At 41.8% G+C, this 18,611-nt stretch overlaps 1 protein-coding gene across 3 annotated transcripts; it reads right to left on the bottom strand.

Moving 5' to 3' along the window:
• Positions 1-225: 225 nt before the first annotated feature.
• NPHP1 (nephrocystin 1) lies at positions 226-18,496 on the bottom strand. Of its 3 annotated transcripts, none has more exons than XM_035323144.1 (20): positions 18,346-18,496; positions 18,211-18,275; positions 17,260-17,320; positions 16,685-16,821; positions 16,025-16,229; positions 15,611-15,712; positions 14,772-14,863; positions 14,259-14,301; positions 13,657-13,741; positions 12,900-12,994; positions 11,975-12,103; positions 10,766-10,840; positions 10,126-10,236; positions 8,463-8,545; positions 7,538-7,614; positions 6,697-6,796; positions 6,168-6,280; positions 3,769-3,842; positions 2,982-3,026; positions 226-550 (listed from the first exon to the last, which is right to left on the bottom strand). In XM_035323144.1, exons 1-20 carry the CDS (start codon positions 18,412-18,414, stop codon positions 272-274), a joined length of 2,040 nt encoding a protein of 679 aa, XP_035179035.1. In that variant the 5' UTR covers positions 18,415-18,496; the 3' UTR covers positions 226-271. The 3 variants fall into 3 exon arrangements, with proteins under 3 accessions (XP_035179035.1, XP_035179036.1, XP_035179037.1); XM_035323145.1 differs by having other exon boundaries at positions 6,697-6,793; XM_035323146.1 differs by lacking the exons at positions 18,211-18,275; positions 18,346-18,496 and adding an exon at positions 17,425-18,076.
• Positions 18,497-18,611: the final 115 nt, after the last annotated feature.

The following is an 18,611-nucleotide window of genomic DNA, read 5'->3' as shown; positions in this document are numbered from 1 at the left end:
GAGAGGAGTAACATGCTGCCTCAGCATTTGCTAGGCTTCAGCACAAAACAACCATGGCTACCACAGGTACACGTACTGACAGACAACCACAGCTTCGTCTGACATTGCAAAGGGGAAAATACAAAATACAGTTTTCATTAGTTGAAGCAATAAAGTAATACTAGACTGTCTCAAAATGTTCCTGTTAAATGTGCTAAAATACTTCTTAAAACAGATAGTACACAATTTTCCTTTGGTAGGAATTCATCTATATTGTTACCCCATAATCCATTCATGCTACGGGATTGTTTTTCCTCGTTTCTCCTACGAAATCATAGGCCAGCTCTGAGATATCAAAGGCTTTGTGGGTATTTTCTGATGACAGCAGGGACTGGAGTGCACCATCATTCTCTCGGCTCTTTCTCAAGAAGTCAGCGATCACCCTCCAGCGAGAGGCTTCAGATTCCTCCTCGGCCCACTTGTAGCTGGGGAGGAAAGTGGACTGGAGGAGAGGGAAGACAGAGTCGTGGTACACCAGGACAAACAGAGACTTCAGAAATTCTCGATCTCTCTGTGAAGAAAATATTTGAAAGCATTTCCATGAAAATGTGCAGCACTGTCAAGCACTTCTGAAGGAGTAGTATTCTACAAAGGAAAACCAAACCCAAACCACTCAACTAGCCCTCAGTTCGCAGGTTAACAACAGGAGAAGATCTGACCTTAAACATGCACCTCAGACTCAGCACCAGAACTACACTGCATAAACCATAGATCAGCAGATCTGCTCTCCTACCCACCTACTCTTTCCAGCGACAAAAAGCAGTGATACGCAGCCAAACCTGCGGATGCTGCCACATCTGCAGCAGAGGACACTTGTGATGCTTATCTTGCCAGTCACAACAGCTTTCACCGCTCCCCCCCCGGGGTTTCTCTGCTTTTCTGCAGAGAAAGTCTGAACGAGCCACCCAAACGTGTCATGAGCTTCACAGGACACAAAGATTCCCCTCGCCATCCTCATACCTGATTTTCAGATAAAATCTCTCACTGCAATCTGACTGCGGCAGCATTACTCTATAGTCTGATACATTAAAAAATATATCGTGAAGATAAATTTCTTTTCAACTTACTACAACCCTCCTCCCTCTACGCCCCGGTGACCTGTGCTGAAGCAGCCCAAACTATCAGATTTGCTCTTGGCCCTACCTGCACCCTTGTAAAAGATGGTTAATTTAGGTCAGGTGAATAGAGGAAACAGCACACCAGAAAGTCTAAATCAAAAGAGCTAATGCCACTCTTTTATTGATATCTAAGCATTTAATATTTTAATATTAATTCAACTAGTCCTAGTGACAGCCCCCTCATCCTCCCTGCTTACATTTGTAGTCAGACGCATTTGAAATGTCATTTTTAGAGGCAGTGGAAACCCTGAGACCTCTGATACATCAAACACCTCAAAACCTCCCCGACTTTGAAATCATTTTGTTTCAAGCCTTCGCAAAACTAGAAGAGATCTTTGCACTTTTCCACTGTTTTGCGTGAAGTGGCTTGTACTGCCACATTACTACAAAACAGTCACCTCATGGGGTATTCGTATTTCTTCCCCAAAACACCAGTGTACGAAGGCTTCCCCCCAGAGCACATGATGGGACTGTTTGCTATGGCCCCTGGGGGAGCACACGCATTCTCCCTGCCTTGGAGGCCCAAGCCCCACTAATTTCTCTAGTGCCTTAGGCAGAGGGCTGCAACAATCCCATGCTTCTCGCAGCACCCAGGAGGCAGGGCCATTCTGCAGGTGCTGTTATTTCACATTTTGGAGGACATTCTCTGTGTGGAGAGAATTATACACGACATGTAGAGGCCTGTTTGCAAAACCTAGGGTCTAAGAATCAGCCTGGTCAATTAGCACATACTGAAAGATCTTAACCACTTCAAACAGGCAAGATTTGTATGCCTCGTTTTCCAAACACATCAGAAGACACCCTTCCATGCAAGAAGGACAAACACAGAGCACAGCCTCCTGGAAAATTCACTGACCACTGAAGCTCTGCCAGGAACACCAGGAATATGACTGGCAGGAACGCCAGCAATATGACTGGCATCGGCACCTCTTTGCTACCCCTGGGAAGATGAACAATTCACTTCTCAGCAAAGGATTTAGCAGCTGAGTGTCATAAAAGCATGCAAGAAGGAGCAAGAATTAGCTGTCGTGCCAGGCAGCAATCCTGCCATGGGAGTGGCACATGACAAATCAGGTAAAACTGGATGGTTCTGGGATACTGAGGAGTTATTAATTCTCTGAGCAGATCAGCTTACATTTTGGATGAATGGTCTTGAAAAAGCTGCTCTGATTCAATGGCGGTTTGTTTTGTTTGCATAAATGGGGAGTTCTCTTTGCGTATCTGTCTATTCAGTAGCACACGCGACAAATGAAATAACCTTATGCTGCTCTCCAAGAAGCAAAGTGCCTGGGATCGACACCTAGCACCTTGCTCGTTCAGTTATCTCTAGCTTCTCTCTGCAAAAAGGACAGGAGACGGCACAAGACACAGCTGAGCCTTGTGACATGGCCTGGTCAGTTCATCTGCAGCCGTCTACATGCCAAAATGGGAGACTACTAACATCAGGAGACTGCGGAATTTGGAAGAGGACTGGATGGAGCTCAGAGGTTGGAGGAGGAAAGACTTCTGCAGACAAACGCAGCCCCTTTTGTACCAGTGGCAAGTTTTCAACAGCCCAGTGTTGCGAGCACATCATGAGAGAAAGCCACATTGGGGTATGAACCTACCACAACATCCCCATTAACAACCGTATAAAAACACTGAGAATAAAAGTTGCAAGTTAATTTCATAGTCCTCCTAGTTTGCTGTTGTAAATATAGTAAGAAATGTTTATTTAGCCTATCTACATTTTCTAAATCTATGAGAGGAACAGTTAACTAGCAATAACACTGAAATAAAACTTCTAGATCTAATATAAACCAAGAAAAAGCAGTAATTTGTTACCTTATCTGATCTCTTCAGATTTCTTTCTCTATCTGCCCAAGCACTCTGAAACAAAATAAAAAATATACAATATATAAAATCTGACAGAGATTGCAGAGATCTAGAGAAGTTCCATTGTTACCTGCAGAAATACCTTACTGCATCTCCACAGGAGTTTAAGCCCCTCTTGCAGTCCTGCTTTCCTTATATTCCCCATCCCTCCCTGGTGCTAGCTTAGTTAATCTAAGTAAACAGCCATTCCACTAAATTTTACAAATGCAAGGACTTAGAGATTTTCAATTATCAGAGCCATTTAAACAAAATCAAGGGATCTACTTTACAGAAAAATCAATCACAACTGAGGTTGATTCCTTCCACCCTACACACATGGGAAAATACAGCACAGCCCAAAGGCTGACAAGTTTCAACAGCAGTATCCTTTGGGCAGAAATAAATCAGCTGCTGTTGTCTGCCTGAAAGGGACTGCCCGGTACGTAAGTGAGCACAGTCCTGCAGCTGCCGGTTGGACCCAAGTCAGCTATCACAACAGCAGCACTGCCCTAGGAGTGGACAAACATTCAGGCACCTAGTCCATGGGCTCCCATTTGAATGAGCTCAAGCAGTCTCTTTCAATTTGGAGGGGCTAAGGCACCAGAGATCTTCATGTACTTGAAATTAGTATAGCTTTTCTGCTGTTTGGCTTTTCCATTTATCTTTTCACGGGATAAATAAAAAAAGCTTAATTTTTGCAAACTACCTGGAAATGCAGACACATGGGCTGTAATTGAACACTATGTAGGTAACATACCCGCAGTGCGTCCATCAGGTCTGGCTGATCCATGAGTTGAGGGAACGTTGCTAAAATAGGATTACAGATTAAATCTGAAACAGAAAACAAACACATTTAAGGCTAAGGAAGAAATAGGGTGGTTCCGAGGCAGAAGACCATCTCTGCCTAGAAACAATCCCCTCCCAGAATATTTCAAAGGGAAAATTAGCTGTCACAGTGCCCCAGAGCAGCAGAGGAGGTAGATGAGCTCTCTAACAACCTCATTCTCTGACAAGAGCTTTCTACAGCAAACTGAACAGTTGAGACACGGTTAACCAGAGAGAGAAGAGATGCACCAAAAAAAACAAGTGCTGGTTTATTAGGAGAAGCCAGCAATGAAGAGCCCTTACTGATTTAACCCAAGGAGAAATTAAGGTGTGTTTTCCTCGTTGCTGCACCTGTCTTTTTAATAAACATCTGAAATTGAGATGCCTGGTTTGGATGTTATGAATAAACACACATTCATTCTGCCTTAATCTGGCTTGTGTTGTGTGTGATCCTGAGATAACTGAATAACAATCACTTTTTCAGAACAGGGCAGGCATTTTAAGTTGCCTATTTTAAAAGCATTTTAAAAGTTTTTAAATAGGAGCAGCACTTTTCATTTGTTACATCACAGAAAATTGCTACCAGAACAATCTTAGACATGTAAAGCCTTTAAAACATTTCCTACCAAGACAACCCAAACGGAAGCAATTTATTTCCAAGGGAGGTCACCAGCCTGATTTAGTGTCCTACGTTACAAAGATCAAATAACTATACAGGATCTCAACTGGCCTTGAAACACCATCATTTTCTGTTTCTCAGTGATGAGTTTAATAAATACAGCATAAATTCATTAAAGGGTCTGACTTTCAGATACTGAATATTCAGGGCGTATATTAAAGTTCAGGAAAATCAGGAAGAGAGCTAAGTTCTGAGCATCTTTGAAAGATGAACCTTTAATTCGGATGCCTCAGTATGGTATTGTGTTGATTGTAGGTTTAAAAGCTTAGCAAGCACACATGCATAATTCAGTCTAGAGAAGAGACAAAGAAATCACAAGAAAATTATTTTGCAGTATCAATATAAATTCATCTGTAGTACAGTTAAGAAATGTAATTTTTCTGTATTTCAAGTGTGATTTTAAAATAAAGACTATAAACTATTACAATTCTGCTGAAGGAAAAATATGGAAGGAATGTCAGACTTCCAAAATAAGAGCAAGATAGAGTTCTAAAAGCAGAGCTCTTACACTTCTCTTCCCACTGCATCAGCCAGTAAGTAAACTAATAAATAAAAAGAATATTTAAAAACAAGGGATCTGGGACTATTTAGCCTGGAGAAGAGGAGGCTCAGGGGCGACCTTATTGCACTCTACAGGTACCTAAAAGGAGGCTGTAGCGAGGTGGGCGTTGGTCTATTCTCCCACGTGCCTGGTGACAGGACGAGGGGGAATGGGCTTAAGTTGCGCCAGGGGAGTTTTAGGTTGGATATTAGGAAGAACTTCTTTACTGAACGGGTTGTTAGTCACTGGAATAGGCTGCCCAGGGAAGTGGTTGAGTCCCCATCCCTGGAGGTCTTTAAAAGACGTTTAGATGTAGAGCTTAGGTATATGGTTTAGTGGAGGACTTGTTAGCATTAGGTCAGAGGTTGGACTCGGTGATCTTGGAGGTCTCTTCCAACCTAGACTATTCTGTGATTCTGTGAATAAAAGAGGGTGACTTCACCTCAGTGACAGAAACATCTGCCTAATCCTTCCTATAACACACAAGAACAAACATTCACTAGAAACGAGTGAGTAAATCTGTGAGCATGTCTAATCTCTCATTGAATAGGTGATGAGAAGGAAACATTTCTCTTCCAAACAATCCCTTTACCTTTTATTTATTTATTAAGACAAAAATAAATTGTCTTTGCCTGTCCACTTGGGCTTTTTGGGGGGAAGGGGCATTTCATTCATACTTGACAGAAAACAAAACTATTCTTGTGGTTTCTGCAGCCTGCTGTGTGAACTGATGCCAAATAGGGCAACGCACTAGGTGAGAGTTGAAGCATTACTAGTTTGAAAGGCAAACTCCGAGTAGGGTATTCACAGGAAGAGTCTGTTTTCTTTTACTAACAGGGACAACAGCTTTCAATTTGCTCCCACAGCACCTGCAGATTGAAACTTAAAACGCTGAAATCCTCTATAGAGGGAGCGTGACTTCCTAACTGTGCAGGACAGGTGGTCAACCGCAGCACAAGCAGGTAACATCTGAAGAATACCCCATATCAGTGAGCTGCTCCTGCAGACCCTTGCTTAATCCTGCAAAAGGAAGATTCTGGAGAGAGCAATTCTCTTTGAGAGACCGATCTTACTACGGAGCTCATCCCTACAACACCAGTGCAATTCTTACCTGCACTTTGCATGTTCATTCTGTCTTTCAGGAGTGCATCACCAAGTATTTGTCGATAAAATATCAAGAGATGGATGTAGCACATACTGCCAATTAATGTTTCTGGTAGCAAACTATTGGGAAAAATAAAAAACATGCAGCTGAGATTTTTATTCAAAACTGCTCCAGCAAAGCACTGTTCTCCGAAGCTTGAGAATGATGACAGGTTTGTGGGGACACCTGTATTAGCTCACATTGGTGCCTCCATGAATCTATTAACTTTTGAGGGCACACATTGACGCAGCTATAACAGCCAGACTCCTGCTGTTGCAATTTTTCATTTTATCTAGTTTAAAACTTTTTGCTTGTTTCCAACAGAATAGTTCTAAGCCTCAAACAGAGATCAAATGTGATATGCAGCTGACACAACCCTCATATCTTCTACAGCCAGTATTCCAGGGATCAGATCTCTGATCTGATCTTCAAATCTCTGGGATCATTCTAGGCTGAATTGTGTTTTGATTTTACAGTAGCACATAAATATACTTACTTCAGGATGTCTTTTGACTGCGTGCTTAATGACCTCAGTTTTACTAGAAGCACAGGCTGCTTCTTGAGTGTTATAAGCTGTTGAAGAACACCACTGCCTGCTTAAGAAATAAACACCCAGGATGAAATTAGTCATTTTGAAAGATCATTAATAATTGTATTACAGGAATGAACATTTAAATATGCTAAAAGATGTTTTTTTCTGAAACTGTAATGGTTTAAAGATTGTCTAAAACTCAGGAGAAATTGAATGCCTCATTTTTTTTCTTTATTTTCCACCTATATCAACGTTTGGTCTAACTGAAGCTACGAGTCCCACTTGCTCTTCACTTGCTTGCTCAAACTCCTCTCTACAACTGTAACCTCTTCAGGCAAGCTTGTTCTCTGTTTTCGGTGAGCAATTTCCATCTGGCTCAATTCCCTGCTGTAGTTCACAGCATCACCTGTAATCCCTGACCCCTGCTGTGCCAGGTGCTGTGGACAGGGACAGAAACACCTTGCCCTTGCTACGGAACTCTTTAGACAAGTATTACTGCTGAATCTTGTAGCATCACTCCACAGCCAAGAAGTGTTCCGTGCAATTAAAGAAATACCCAAATACATTTATCAGAAATAATCCTCAACTTGCAAACACCGTAAATTACAGAAACATTAGCACCAACGGACAGTTCTAAATCCGAGCAGCTCTAACAATCAACTCTCTCTCATGCAAATCAAGAACACCAAACAACAGCAGGCTGTGTTGACTGCATGCTAATAAGAGCCTTGTCTAAGCTCTGCATTTTGTGAATTAGGTATAAGTCGCATCATTTTATTTATGAAATGTTTAGGAGAAACCAAACCTCTTCTTGATATTGATGGGTCTACCTCAACACCTCTCTCATAGGGAGTACCACCATTTAATGGCAGCTCATACATCCTGTGAGGGAAGAGCAGCGTGGTTAGAATAAAACGACACAAGGTTACATGAGAACAACACGACTGCTCTCTGAGAAAGCAAGAAACCTGCTACCTCAAATAAAAACCTGACACAGCGCTTGAGGTTTTGGCTAGTATTTTATGTGAAATGACAACACCTAAATATTAAGTAGCCAAACCTCTGATGAGAAATTGGAAGCTTGTATTATCTTGGGGAAACTAGCCAATTGTTTGAAAATAAATTAGCAAAAACCATTCCTTTCCACATGATTCCAACGTTTTTCTTGTATGACATTTAGCAGCTGCTTCACTGAAATGTTTTTGAGGAATCATGGCTAAAGTATCATGAAAATTTTCAATGCTGAAGAATAACGTAAGCCCAGTTCTGTCAAAAGTAAATCACTGTTGAAGTAAACATGCAGTTTCACTCTGTAGAGTAGAATTAAAAAGGACGTTATCACCTTCAATTTTTAAACGTTTTTATTTCATTTAATAAGGGTGTTTTTATATAAAAGGGGAGTTATTTAGACTTTTGTTTAATTCAGACATTTCTATAGTTTTTAGAGTCCATTGAAGAACATTTTTAAATGCAGGCTAACTTGCAACATTTCAAACCCAAATGTTGAGTCCAGGGAGCACACTTTAGAGGAATGCACATTGGGTGTGGAAGCAGGATCAACATTCACACTGGAAGACCCAGTACAACCTGCACATTAGACTGGATTACACCTGTCCATATCAATACCTGCCCATACTAAACACAAACTTTACTCATAGCTTAAAATGTATCTATATACATACATAAATACAGAGAGAGAGAGAGAGAAAACAAACACATAATAAACTTACTTGGAAGGAACAGGCATTCCATCAGAAGTAAAGAGCTTCTGAAATGCCCAGCCACAGCTTAGCTCTCCTCGTTCACCTGTTGACTAGAAAATAAAAGAGGTAAACTTGAGCAGCTAAACCAGAATGAGTAACCAATCACAAACATTTAGAATAATCCCATAAAAATAATTAAATGGTGAAAGCCCCAAATTCATGGTAAGCAAACAGTGACTATACCACATTTAAGATAAACATACATGTATCAAACATTACAAAGCTTTAATCCCAGGCACTGGGATATGGAGCTGACCCTGTGTGCTAACCCATCAATTTCCAGATATGTCCCAGGTCTGCTGCATGATCCTGAGGGTACCACTGCACCTTCCAGGATCTCAGCTTGAACAAATACAAAGTGAGGGCAGAGACAGTTACTTTCTTTTTAAGTGGTCTGATGGATGAAGCAGAAATAAAACCCAAACCCACAAATAACAGGTAGGAACTTGCACATACTCCAGCCTTCATGCAACCTTAATCTCTAAACAGAAGCTGACAACCTGACGTCCTGACTACTCGAATTAGCATGTGGAGGGCCATTACGGCTGATTAGGTCTCTGTGAACCGTCACTCACCAGCATGTAGTTCATTGCCAGGACTTGCACAGTCCAGTTCCCTACAGATTCAAACTCTACTTATCCCCTTTTGCAACAATTCTGCATTCCTACTATGCTATCAGCACGTCTTTCTCCCCTCCACATTGCCACAGGGACACTTCTACCCCAGGTTCCTACAGGTATTAATGAAAGAGAAAATACAGTAAGACCCCTTTAGTAAGTTCTCTAACTTTTAAGAATTCTGTTTTTTTCAGAATTTTCCCAAGTTCTGCCCACCATTTAATACCCTGCTTGCTAACAATTGTCATTAGCCCATTTTCCATCTTTCCCTTGATTTACTTGACTGCCAAAGCTTATCTGAGCAAGACGGTGACAGTAATGAAAAAGGCAGCAAGACTTGAGTCAATCCTGTAGACAAAGCAGCTAAGATCTCCAGGACAGGAGCTCTTCCAAAAAGCTACCGTTTCCTCCAAATACTAGGGTTTCTTATCCCTCTTTTTATTACCATGGTTCTTACAGGGAAAAGTGCTTTACCACCTGTTGTATCACCAACCATTGTACTTTAAGAAGCATATCCTGGTTGGACAGAAGGATGTGTCTTTATCACCAGTGTTCAAAATACTTAAACAGTTAACTTCTTCATTTCCAAACTACATAGCACAGTAGTGTGAAATGAATCACAGCAGATAAAAAAACAACAACAACAACAACAACAACAACATAGGAGTGAAGAGAACTGGGATTTTCTAATCACATTATATGAAATCTTCAGCAGACTAGCAGAAATTATTTCAGTGTAGGAAAAACTACATTTATATTTACCAGTCAGAAAGTCTTTTGTTCATTAAATATTGACTGGAACTAAAAGTTGCCCAAACCAACATCTCTCTCTTCACTCCCAGATGCCAAAATGAAGACAATCATGGAACGAGCTAGAACAAAATTCAGCTAAATTTCCACTTGGATCTCAAAATTCACAGCTGAGATACTGCAGCTTACAACTGAATATCGGACAGCTGATTCCCTTTAGAAATGTGTTGGGAATGATTTATTCTGTGACGGTACACACTTACATTGCGAATATAAGTGATGCCAAGTTCAAATAGGAAACCAATGTCTGAAGATGGAGAATTAGACCTGACAAAACAGTCACCATCCAGCAAGCTGGGTAAAATGCCTGTTACCTAATACAGAGGGGGGAAAAAACAGTGAATGTACGTATTAAAACAAAAACCCTCTGATTTCTAAAGGCAATTGAACACATCACTCATTTACATAAGAACTCAGACACGATCCCACTGCATATAAGAGAAAATGAGAAGTAGAGAACCAGTTCAATTTGAAACCCAATGAAATCCATTCTTTTTATTCTTTATCTTGTCACGAACCACAGCTATGTTACCAAGGTACATTTTCTGTGATGACAAGATATTAAGAGAATTTTAGAAGCCAAAAAGCAACTAAGTCTCTGTGAAAACACAGCAACAACTGGGGTAAAACATGATAACAGTACTGCTGTGAACATGGTTTTGCACAACACCTGAAACATGGGACAAGGCATATGCTTTTTTGTTATTTTCTGCCTGTTTATTTTGGTTGCAACACACATGATTTCAACAAGAATATCAGAAGTAACAGACTGTTAAATATGAAGCTGTAAATAGACACCATGAATAGTTAGTGGCTATATTACTTCCTGAGTGAGATACCTACCCTTGGAGAAAAGGTCCACGTTTGGGGATTTTTAGGTTGCCATGTGGCTCTCACTGTATGAATGTTACTCAGTACCTAAAACATGACAGTGGGGAAAAATGCTAAGACAAGTTTTTCTGCATATCTACACAGCTTTAAGAAGCTGCAGTATTATCTAAGATGAATCCAACACTTCACGTGCAGCACAGATAAAAGCACACTTGTTTTTCAAATTTATCAGTTTCAGTTTAAAAGACTACAATGGAAGGCAGAATCAGCAGCAGCACTTTCCAACCACTCCTGCTTCCTATGTACCAGTATCAGTCCCTTTGCCTCCAAGAGCATTCGGCAGAAGGAAAACTACCAGACGGTTGGCATTAGATCATTTATAAAAAACTGCTCTACACTCACACAAAGGCACAGAGGAACAATGGCAGGTGGGGAAATCCGCATGTGACCCTGACCCAGCTACTCCCAGGCCCATCACAGGGGAGAAATGAGCCCAGACAAGGCTCACCTCCACAAACGTGAAGGGCAAAGAGACACAATGGCAGGTGGGGGATGGATGCAGAAAAATGGAGCCCCAGACAGCCCAGGGAGGGGCTGGGGCGGGGAGCTGGGTGTGATGCTCCTGAAGATGAGTCACCAGGAGCGGTGCTGGATCGCCTGACAGACCGAGAAGGGTTGCTGCTTAAGGCTATGAGACTGCAGCACACGGGCAAGAATGTTTGGGGACTGCACATGACTTACTACGGGATGCTCAGGGGAGGAACCAAAGGCAGAAAGAGGGAGGGATCAGGGTGGTTTGTGGAGCAAGAAGGGTGGGAAAATAGAGGGATAAGGGGATAAAAGGGTGTGTTTGTGAGCTGGCTGGTATGCATGCCTGGCCATGCCCTGCACCTGATCAGTGCAGTTTGTCCTGTCTTCTCATCAAACTCTTTTTTTCTGTGTGAACGGGCTTTCTATTCTGCATGCATGTGTATGAAGGTCTAAGTGCCAGCAAACAGGGGCAGGCCATGTGCTGCAGGGAGCTTATGTCTGTGGTGACTGCTGCTGGTGAGGGGGAGGGTATGTACTTCAGTGTGCGACTGCACATATCAAGCCAGACTAACTGGCAAGTCGGTTAAGCACCTTGGTATGTCTCTGAGACAACTGGAGGAGTTGGCTGCTGGAGGGACCGGAGCATCATGAACACCTTATCAAGACCTTTTTGGTCAAACAGCTACGCACCCGATTGCCATCAAATAGGCAGAGTCGGACATGTCTACTGAGAACCTGTATGCTGCCTGCTGGGAGAGGAATCATTTTGCAGCTACATAAAGTCACAATCAGGGATACTCGAGTTGGTCTAGGCTGGATCTGAAACACAGAAAACAGAAGAAGGATTAAATCTAGAGGTTCCTCCTGAATGTGGTTACCATTTTTTGTTTATTTACTGAGAAGACTGACTGCAGTGCTTGCTGGACTGGATTCTTTGACCCACAAAGCTCATGCAGTATTAGCAACAGCAGGAACATTCCTTCATTAGCCTTTACGCCTCTCCTAAGGAGAGTGCTACAAATAATTCAGTGACAGGTGGAAGGTCCTATCAGAAAGGAATGCTGTCATGGAGTTCTTCCCCAGGTATTTCAAGTCTTGGTGGCAATTACATTTTTGAGCTGCTTTTCCGACAGTAATTTATAAATAGGTGTTCTAAAAATGGTGTAAATCAAGACATAATCATTAGCCAAAATGAAAGAAGAAAAATGAAACTGGAGGTTTCACTGTGACTGGAGGTTTCACTGTGACTATTAGAAGTTCATGGTTTAAGAATTCAGACTAATCACTCATGCAGATTTGTTTTACCCCAAACACGGAAGGAACCACAACCTTAAGATGAAACACGACTCAAGAAATACCCAACATAGCACCAACATGATTGTTGGTTTTTTTTTGTTTGTTTGTCTTTTTTTTGCTTATCATAGAGCAGGTTGTAGTAACATCTAACTTCCTAAGGAGTCTAGATTGACACTGAAGAAATCTATCACCTACTTCACAGCAATATTTACCCACCAATATGAAACATTTTTTAAAGGTTGCTAGTGATTCACATTACAGACACTGTAATTTCTCTTGAACCAAAAGCTTCATAGCTTTTCCCCCCAGTAATACTTACAGTATTTTTTTCGGAGTCCCACACCAAGTCTTTAAAAGCCAGCTGGGATGGAGTAAGTTTCGGCTGTAAGAAGTAACTTGCTCTAAACTGATTGCCTACAATAAATTACATTTTAAAACCAAAGAAAAATATTATTTTTTTAAAATGATCTTTACTGCCACAAAATTAAAGATACACAAAATTTAGATGTGTCTAGGGTTCATATGAATATTTGACTGGTCCTAGCAAAACTCTGGAAGTATCTACTACAAATACCCTCTAAAAGGGGCAGAACTATTTGTAAAAGTGTTCTGTAGTATTCCAGCACTGCTATTTAATTAACAAAAAGAGCTACTGACTGGAGAGTTTGAAATTAAAAGATGAAGAAAATATGAGATGTGTAGTATCATTGGAATTCTCTTCACAGAATATCTCTGAGAAAAAAGGAGGAAGTCTATGAAAAAAAAAACCTGTAGCTGTCACCGGGCATAGTCTTCCAAACAGGAAAAACTTTGAGATCATCAGGAAATTTGTCATTGCCTTCACGGGGCCATGATTTCACTCAGATAAATTAAAATTTATTTGATTAAAAAAAAAAAAAAATCTTTTTCTACATTATTTGACTGGTCCAATATATACTCTGTGCAGATTATGTATACCTTGTACCAATTATCATAAAGCAATACTGATTTTAGTCCAACAGGCTAGTTAGTGGGATAAGAAACTCTCCAAGGACTCTTGCAAATTCTGCACTGCAATCGCTGTGAGAAAGCCTTACCTTCTTCTAAGAGCTGGAAAAGCGTGGAGAGACGAAATCCTGCAGGAACTGCTCCCATAGTTGCCAGTATCTCTACTGTGTCATTCTATTAAAAAAAAAAAAAAAAAGGATATTAATATTCCTACAGCTAAATCAGTCCTAATTTACAGCTCTCACACACATAATATCAGGACCTGAGGCATCCAGCACCTCTTCTAATCTGAAGTTAGCTTGGCACAACACCGGGAATGACTTTCACTTTGTTTTGCATATGACCCCAGACAGACCAATTTTGTTAAATCCCCCCTTCCATTTCAACGCAGCAGCAGAGCAGCCAGTTAACAAAGAAAATCACACCCTTGAAGAAGAAACGTAGCACGACTATGGCGAACCAACAAAAGTCACCTCAGCTGCATCTGCATTCAGACACACAGACTGGGCTGCAGCCTATTTATAAAGCAGTAGGGAACCTTACCATTTCTTGCTACCAAAAACAAACTAGAGATGTTAATTAAAAACATTGGTCTGTACTACGATACATTGTGCTTAGTAAAAGACAAATCTTGTCTACAAACTAATTATCATTATGGTAGATGAAATTGCTATCTAAGAAATACACCTACCTCTGTGATAGCTTTTCTCACAGCACTCCAGTGAGAATCTGTTCTGGAAGAAAAACAATGTTCTTCTTTTATAATAATCTTGTGTGGACAAAAGTTTAAACACTGAATACAGATTTGCCTTCAAATACCAGCAGCTTAATCAGCACATCTGAGATAATAATAACAATACGCTTCCAGCTACTAGTGTGTCTCATAACCTGAAATACGACTCAATACACGACCTAGTCATACTTTGATTTTGAAGAAAATAAATAAATAAACGCATACATAAACAATCCAAAAGCAAGTCACAAACAAACCTACTAAAGTAGAAATGTGTTGGCAAATTAAAATTTGTAAAATCTACGGAAAAAATAAACAAAGCAAGTGGCTGCTATACTGAAAAGGAAGAAGCAGTTAGAAAGAACCAAATATATCTGTCAAGTATTTTCTCTGCAGGAGATATATTGCCATATCTAAGGAAGAGCAGGATGAACAATTTTACACTTACTTGCTTTTGCATATTCCACTTACCTTTTTTTAATTTCAGTTCCATCTGCTGTTTCATCCACCACTTCTATGTGTTCATCACTTTCCTCTTGGCTTTCTCCATCTCCATTATGGACCTGTAATTCAGATTCAGAAAGGACAAGGGCTCGCTTTCTTCACAGTTCTGTTCTTAAAATGTTTTCTCAACTACAGCACAAGTACATAGTTTAGAAGAGATTTTCTGTCATGATCTATTACTCCAGAGCATTGTAACTGCAAAACACTGCTCTCAGTTCTGCAGCCACAGCAGGAGATTGGAGTATTCCTACAGGAGAACACTAAGCAAGAAAATGTTTTTGCAAAGCAGATTCTTTAAAAAGAGAAATACATTGGCACCATGAAGTAAAAAGTTCTCTACCCAACATACTCTCTGTTCTGAAAAGCCCTGTTCCACAGTGGGAAGCTCAGACCAACAGGACTCAGTTGAGCCAAACTATGTACCCACATTTAAAGATTAAATAATGTCAAATTACAGAATACTCCAACTGACATTTCATATGAATCGTGAAAAGCATGCATGGCTCTGTAGCAGCTGGGAACCTTCAGAGCTGACCGTTAGCAGCAAAAGTCTGTAACTTTCATACTCAGCAAACCTCTCTGCAAAAATCACTTGTCACATCTCTATATGGCAACAAAATACTGCTTTTGATAGCTATCTGCGTACACATGCATACAAACATGGCTTTATTTGCAAACAACTGGCTAAAAGCTGTTGTGTGTGCCCATGTAAGTGTTATGATAAATGTCATGCAGCTATATTATCATTAACATACATAAAATAACAGAGGTGAGACTAGAATGGAAGAAGTTTGCAGCACACTAACCGCAAGATAGGTTTTAGGCACGAGGCCTCTCTCCCCTTTTGAGTTTTCAGCTAGCCACCAGCCATCCGCCTTCTTATCATGTATAAGCAGGACTTCACCTTTCTTTGCCATGAGGAGAGATGGAGACAAAAGACAACCAAATGTTTCAAAATGACGCCAGGAGCAATTTGAATAACAATTCCAGTTTCCCCTGTAACAGAGGTCACAGAGACCACATCTACAGACTCGGCTGCTACAGAAGGTGGCAAGAGGATACTGGACTCCAGTACACCAAACGTACACTAGGAAAAGCCATTTTCCCCAGAATCCTGCTAAGAACTGACTGAATCCCAGAAGTGTAGGATTTAATTATTGCTTAATACAGAATGATCTGCAGAAGCAACATGGCAAAAACTTTTGTAGGGACATATTTACCTTAAACGTGAGATCACCCTCCTGCTGCGCATTAAAGTTTCCAACTGCAACACATTCTTTAACGCTGGGATCATCCAATAGTTTATCCTCATCATCTGTTTCTTCACTGTCTTCTTCCTCACTACTTTCTCCATCATCATCATCACTCTCATCCTCTTCTTTGCCTTCATCTTCTGTTTGAGGATCTTTATGATGTCCCTCATTCCTACCCAAAATACATCAAACTGTTTTTGTTTTGTTTTCATTTTACCAAACCTTCTTGACATTGCTGTAGAAGCCTTGCAACGTGGGCTTCTTTGCAGGGATGTTACCCAGATACAGAATTTTAATTCCTGTGTTTTACTTTCTGGCCTGACCTGAAAAATCTCTCTGTGGTTATTTCATCCCCAAGCATGCAGACCACAGCACACCCTCTCCTCTCAACAGCTACATTATCATTAACCAGCACCTTCAGAAAACTCCAGCAACTCCTTTTTTCAGTAAAAACAAGCCCCAGAAGAGATGGCCCATCAGCAGTTTGTTATTTTTGTTTGTTTGTTTTTTAAACTAAATTTTAAGATAATAGAGAGGATAAGGCTACAATTTTTCAGGGTCCTTTCCAGCTCCACATACACAATTCTATTAAAGTGCAGATTGTATTTGTTCATTTGGGCTACTTACACTGTGTCATTTGCAGCTGTGTTATCCTGATCCAAGACACGACCAAGTTTCTGCAGCTGTTGAGACAGCTTTAGCAATAGCTTTTCCTCTTCTTCTTTCCTCTGAGTATAATTCCCCACAGGCGCAGGCTCATCAGCCTGAGAAAGAATACAACAAATTGCTCAAGTAATCAAAGTTCAAGTTCTCCTACAAAGATTTTCCAGACACATATTGTAAGTTTTCACCTTCCAGGGCTGCCATCACTCCCTGTTCAGTGAGTTCCTTCTTGCCTTTGACAAGATGCAATTCCACGTTAAATTTCAAATCTACATTCTCCACTCCCGATATAACGCATTGCTTTGAGAAACATTTTCGAATGTATTGGGTTGGTAAAGATTTTAATGTACATAATAAAGCACAGAAAAAATGTTTTTAAATAATGTAAATAGATCTCACAAATCCTGATTAGAGGTTACGTAGTGCAAGGCACTGCTTTTGTCCTGAGGCCTCTAAAGCTGAAGGAGGTTGGTATTCTCTAAACATTCACTGCAATGCACTTTGGAGAAAATTATTAACAAACTTCTCTCTATACCTACTTTTTTCAAATGATGAAGAGCATCCGTATTTTCATCCACCAATTTCTGCAGCTGCATGCATCTGCATTGAAAGCAAGACAGACAGATGGTGTTTTCTTAAAACTCTGGTAGACGGGACACCTAACTCATGCTAAATTACCAAAACCTGTAAATTTAGATACCCATGCCTTCCCACTGCTGTACGCACACACAGCTTTAGAAATATTAATACAAGCCCAAATGGCACTTCATAAGCCAAGAATTTAGTGATTCCTTAGAGACGGTGTTTTAACAAATCTCAGAAGGAATAAGCATCAGTAAAAGATCTGGAACAGAGGGACAAAACAAGATCATCACCTGGCTCTGACAAGTTCTTGATGACAATCAAACGTTCACACAAGAATTCTGGAAGAGCTAAGGAATGAGACAGCTTAACTGCTTATTACCCATGATGTACAAGCTCCCACTTAAACTACCTCAACCTCTGAAGACCGGAAAGCATCCTGGAGGGCAGCTGAGTGAAAAGGGGCAGAGATCTGTACAATCGTGAGAAAAACAAAAAGGCGGAGAGGGAGCCAGCTGCTCCTTCTGATGCAAAGATGAGGGGGAATGGAGTGACTCTGCCAGGGGCTTTGCTCCGGGCAACCAGGAGAGGGCTCTTTCCATAACGCAGTTAAGCTACGCAACTCCTTGCCACTGAGCACTGCTAAAAAAAAAAAGGTTACTTCACAAAAGTATGAGGCAAACCAACAGGAAAATAAATAAATAAATAATCAACATATACTAAACACAGCCACGACGGCTGAACGCAGGGGCAAGACGGAGGCCACGTCTGAGGTGACCGTGCCTGTGTTTACTATTGCACGCCAAGCCCCGCAGCGGGCAGACCGCTGGCCGAGGGCGGGTGGCGGCAGCCGCCAGGGGGCGGGCTGAGGGCAGGGCTGGGGCAGGACTCGCGCGGCACGGCCTCACCTCCGCCTCAGGGCCCGCCGCTGCTCGCCGCTCGCGGCCGCGCTCTCGGCCCGCAGCGCCTCCACCTGCAACACACGAGAGGCTCCGTGAGCGGGGCCCTGGTGCCGGTGCCGCTCCCGGTGCCGCTCCCGGTACCTGGTCCCGCAGGTGCCGGCTCCGCCGCTGCACCCGCTGCAGGGGGCCCCGCGCCCGCCGCCCCGACATGGTTGCTAGGCAACGGGGGCGGCGGCGCAGGGGGATGGCGCCGCTTCCGGAAGCGCGGCACGCCGAGAGATGTAGGCGCGCGGCCGGGTACCGCCACGGGCAGCGCCGGGGCCCCTGGGCCTTTCACGGTCACGCCAGCCCAGGCTGCCCCTAGCCCCGTCCAGCCTGGCCTCGGGCATGGATGCCAGGGATGGGGC

This window comes from Oxyura jamaicensis, chromosome 3, assembly GCF_011077185.1.
Source record: "Oxyura jamaicensis isolate SHBP4307 breed ruddy duck chromosome 3, BPBGC_Ojam_1.0, whole genome shotgun sequence".
NCBI classification, from domain to species: Eukaryota; Metazoa; Chordata; class Aves; order Anseriformes; family Anatidae; genus Oxyura; species Oxyura jamaicensis.
This window is presented reverse-complemented; position numbering and strand designations above follow the sequence as displayed.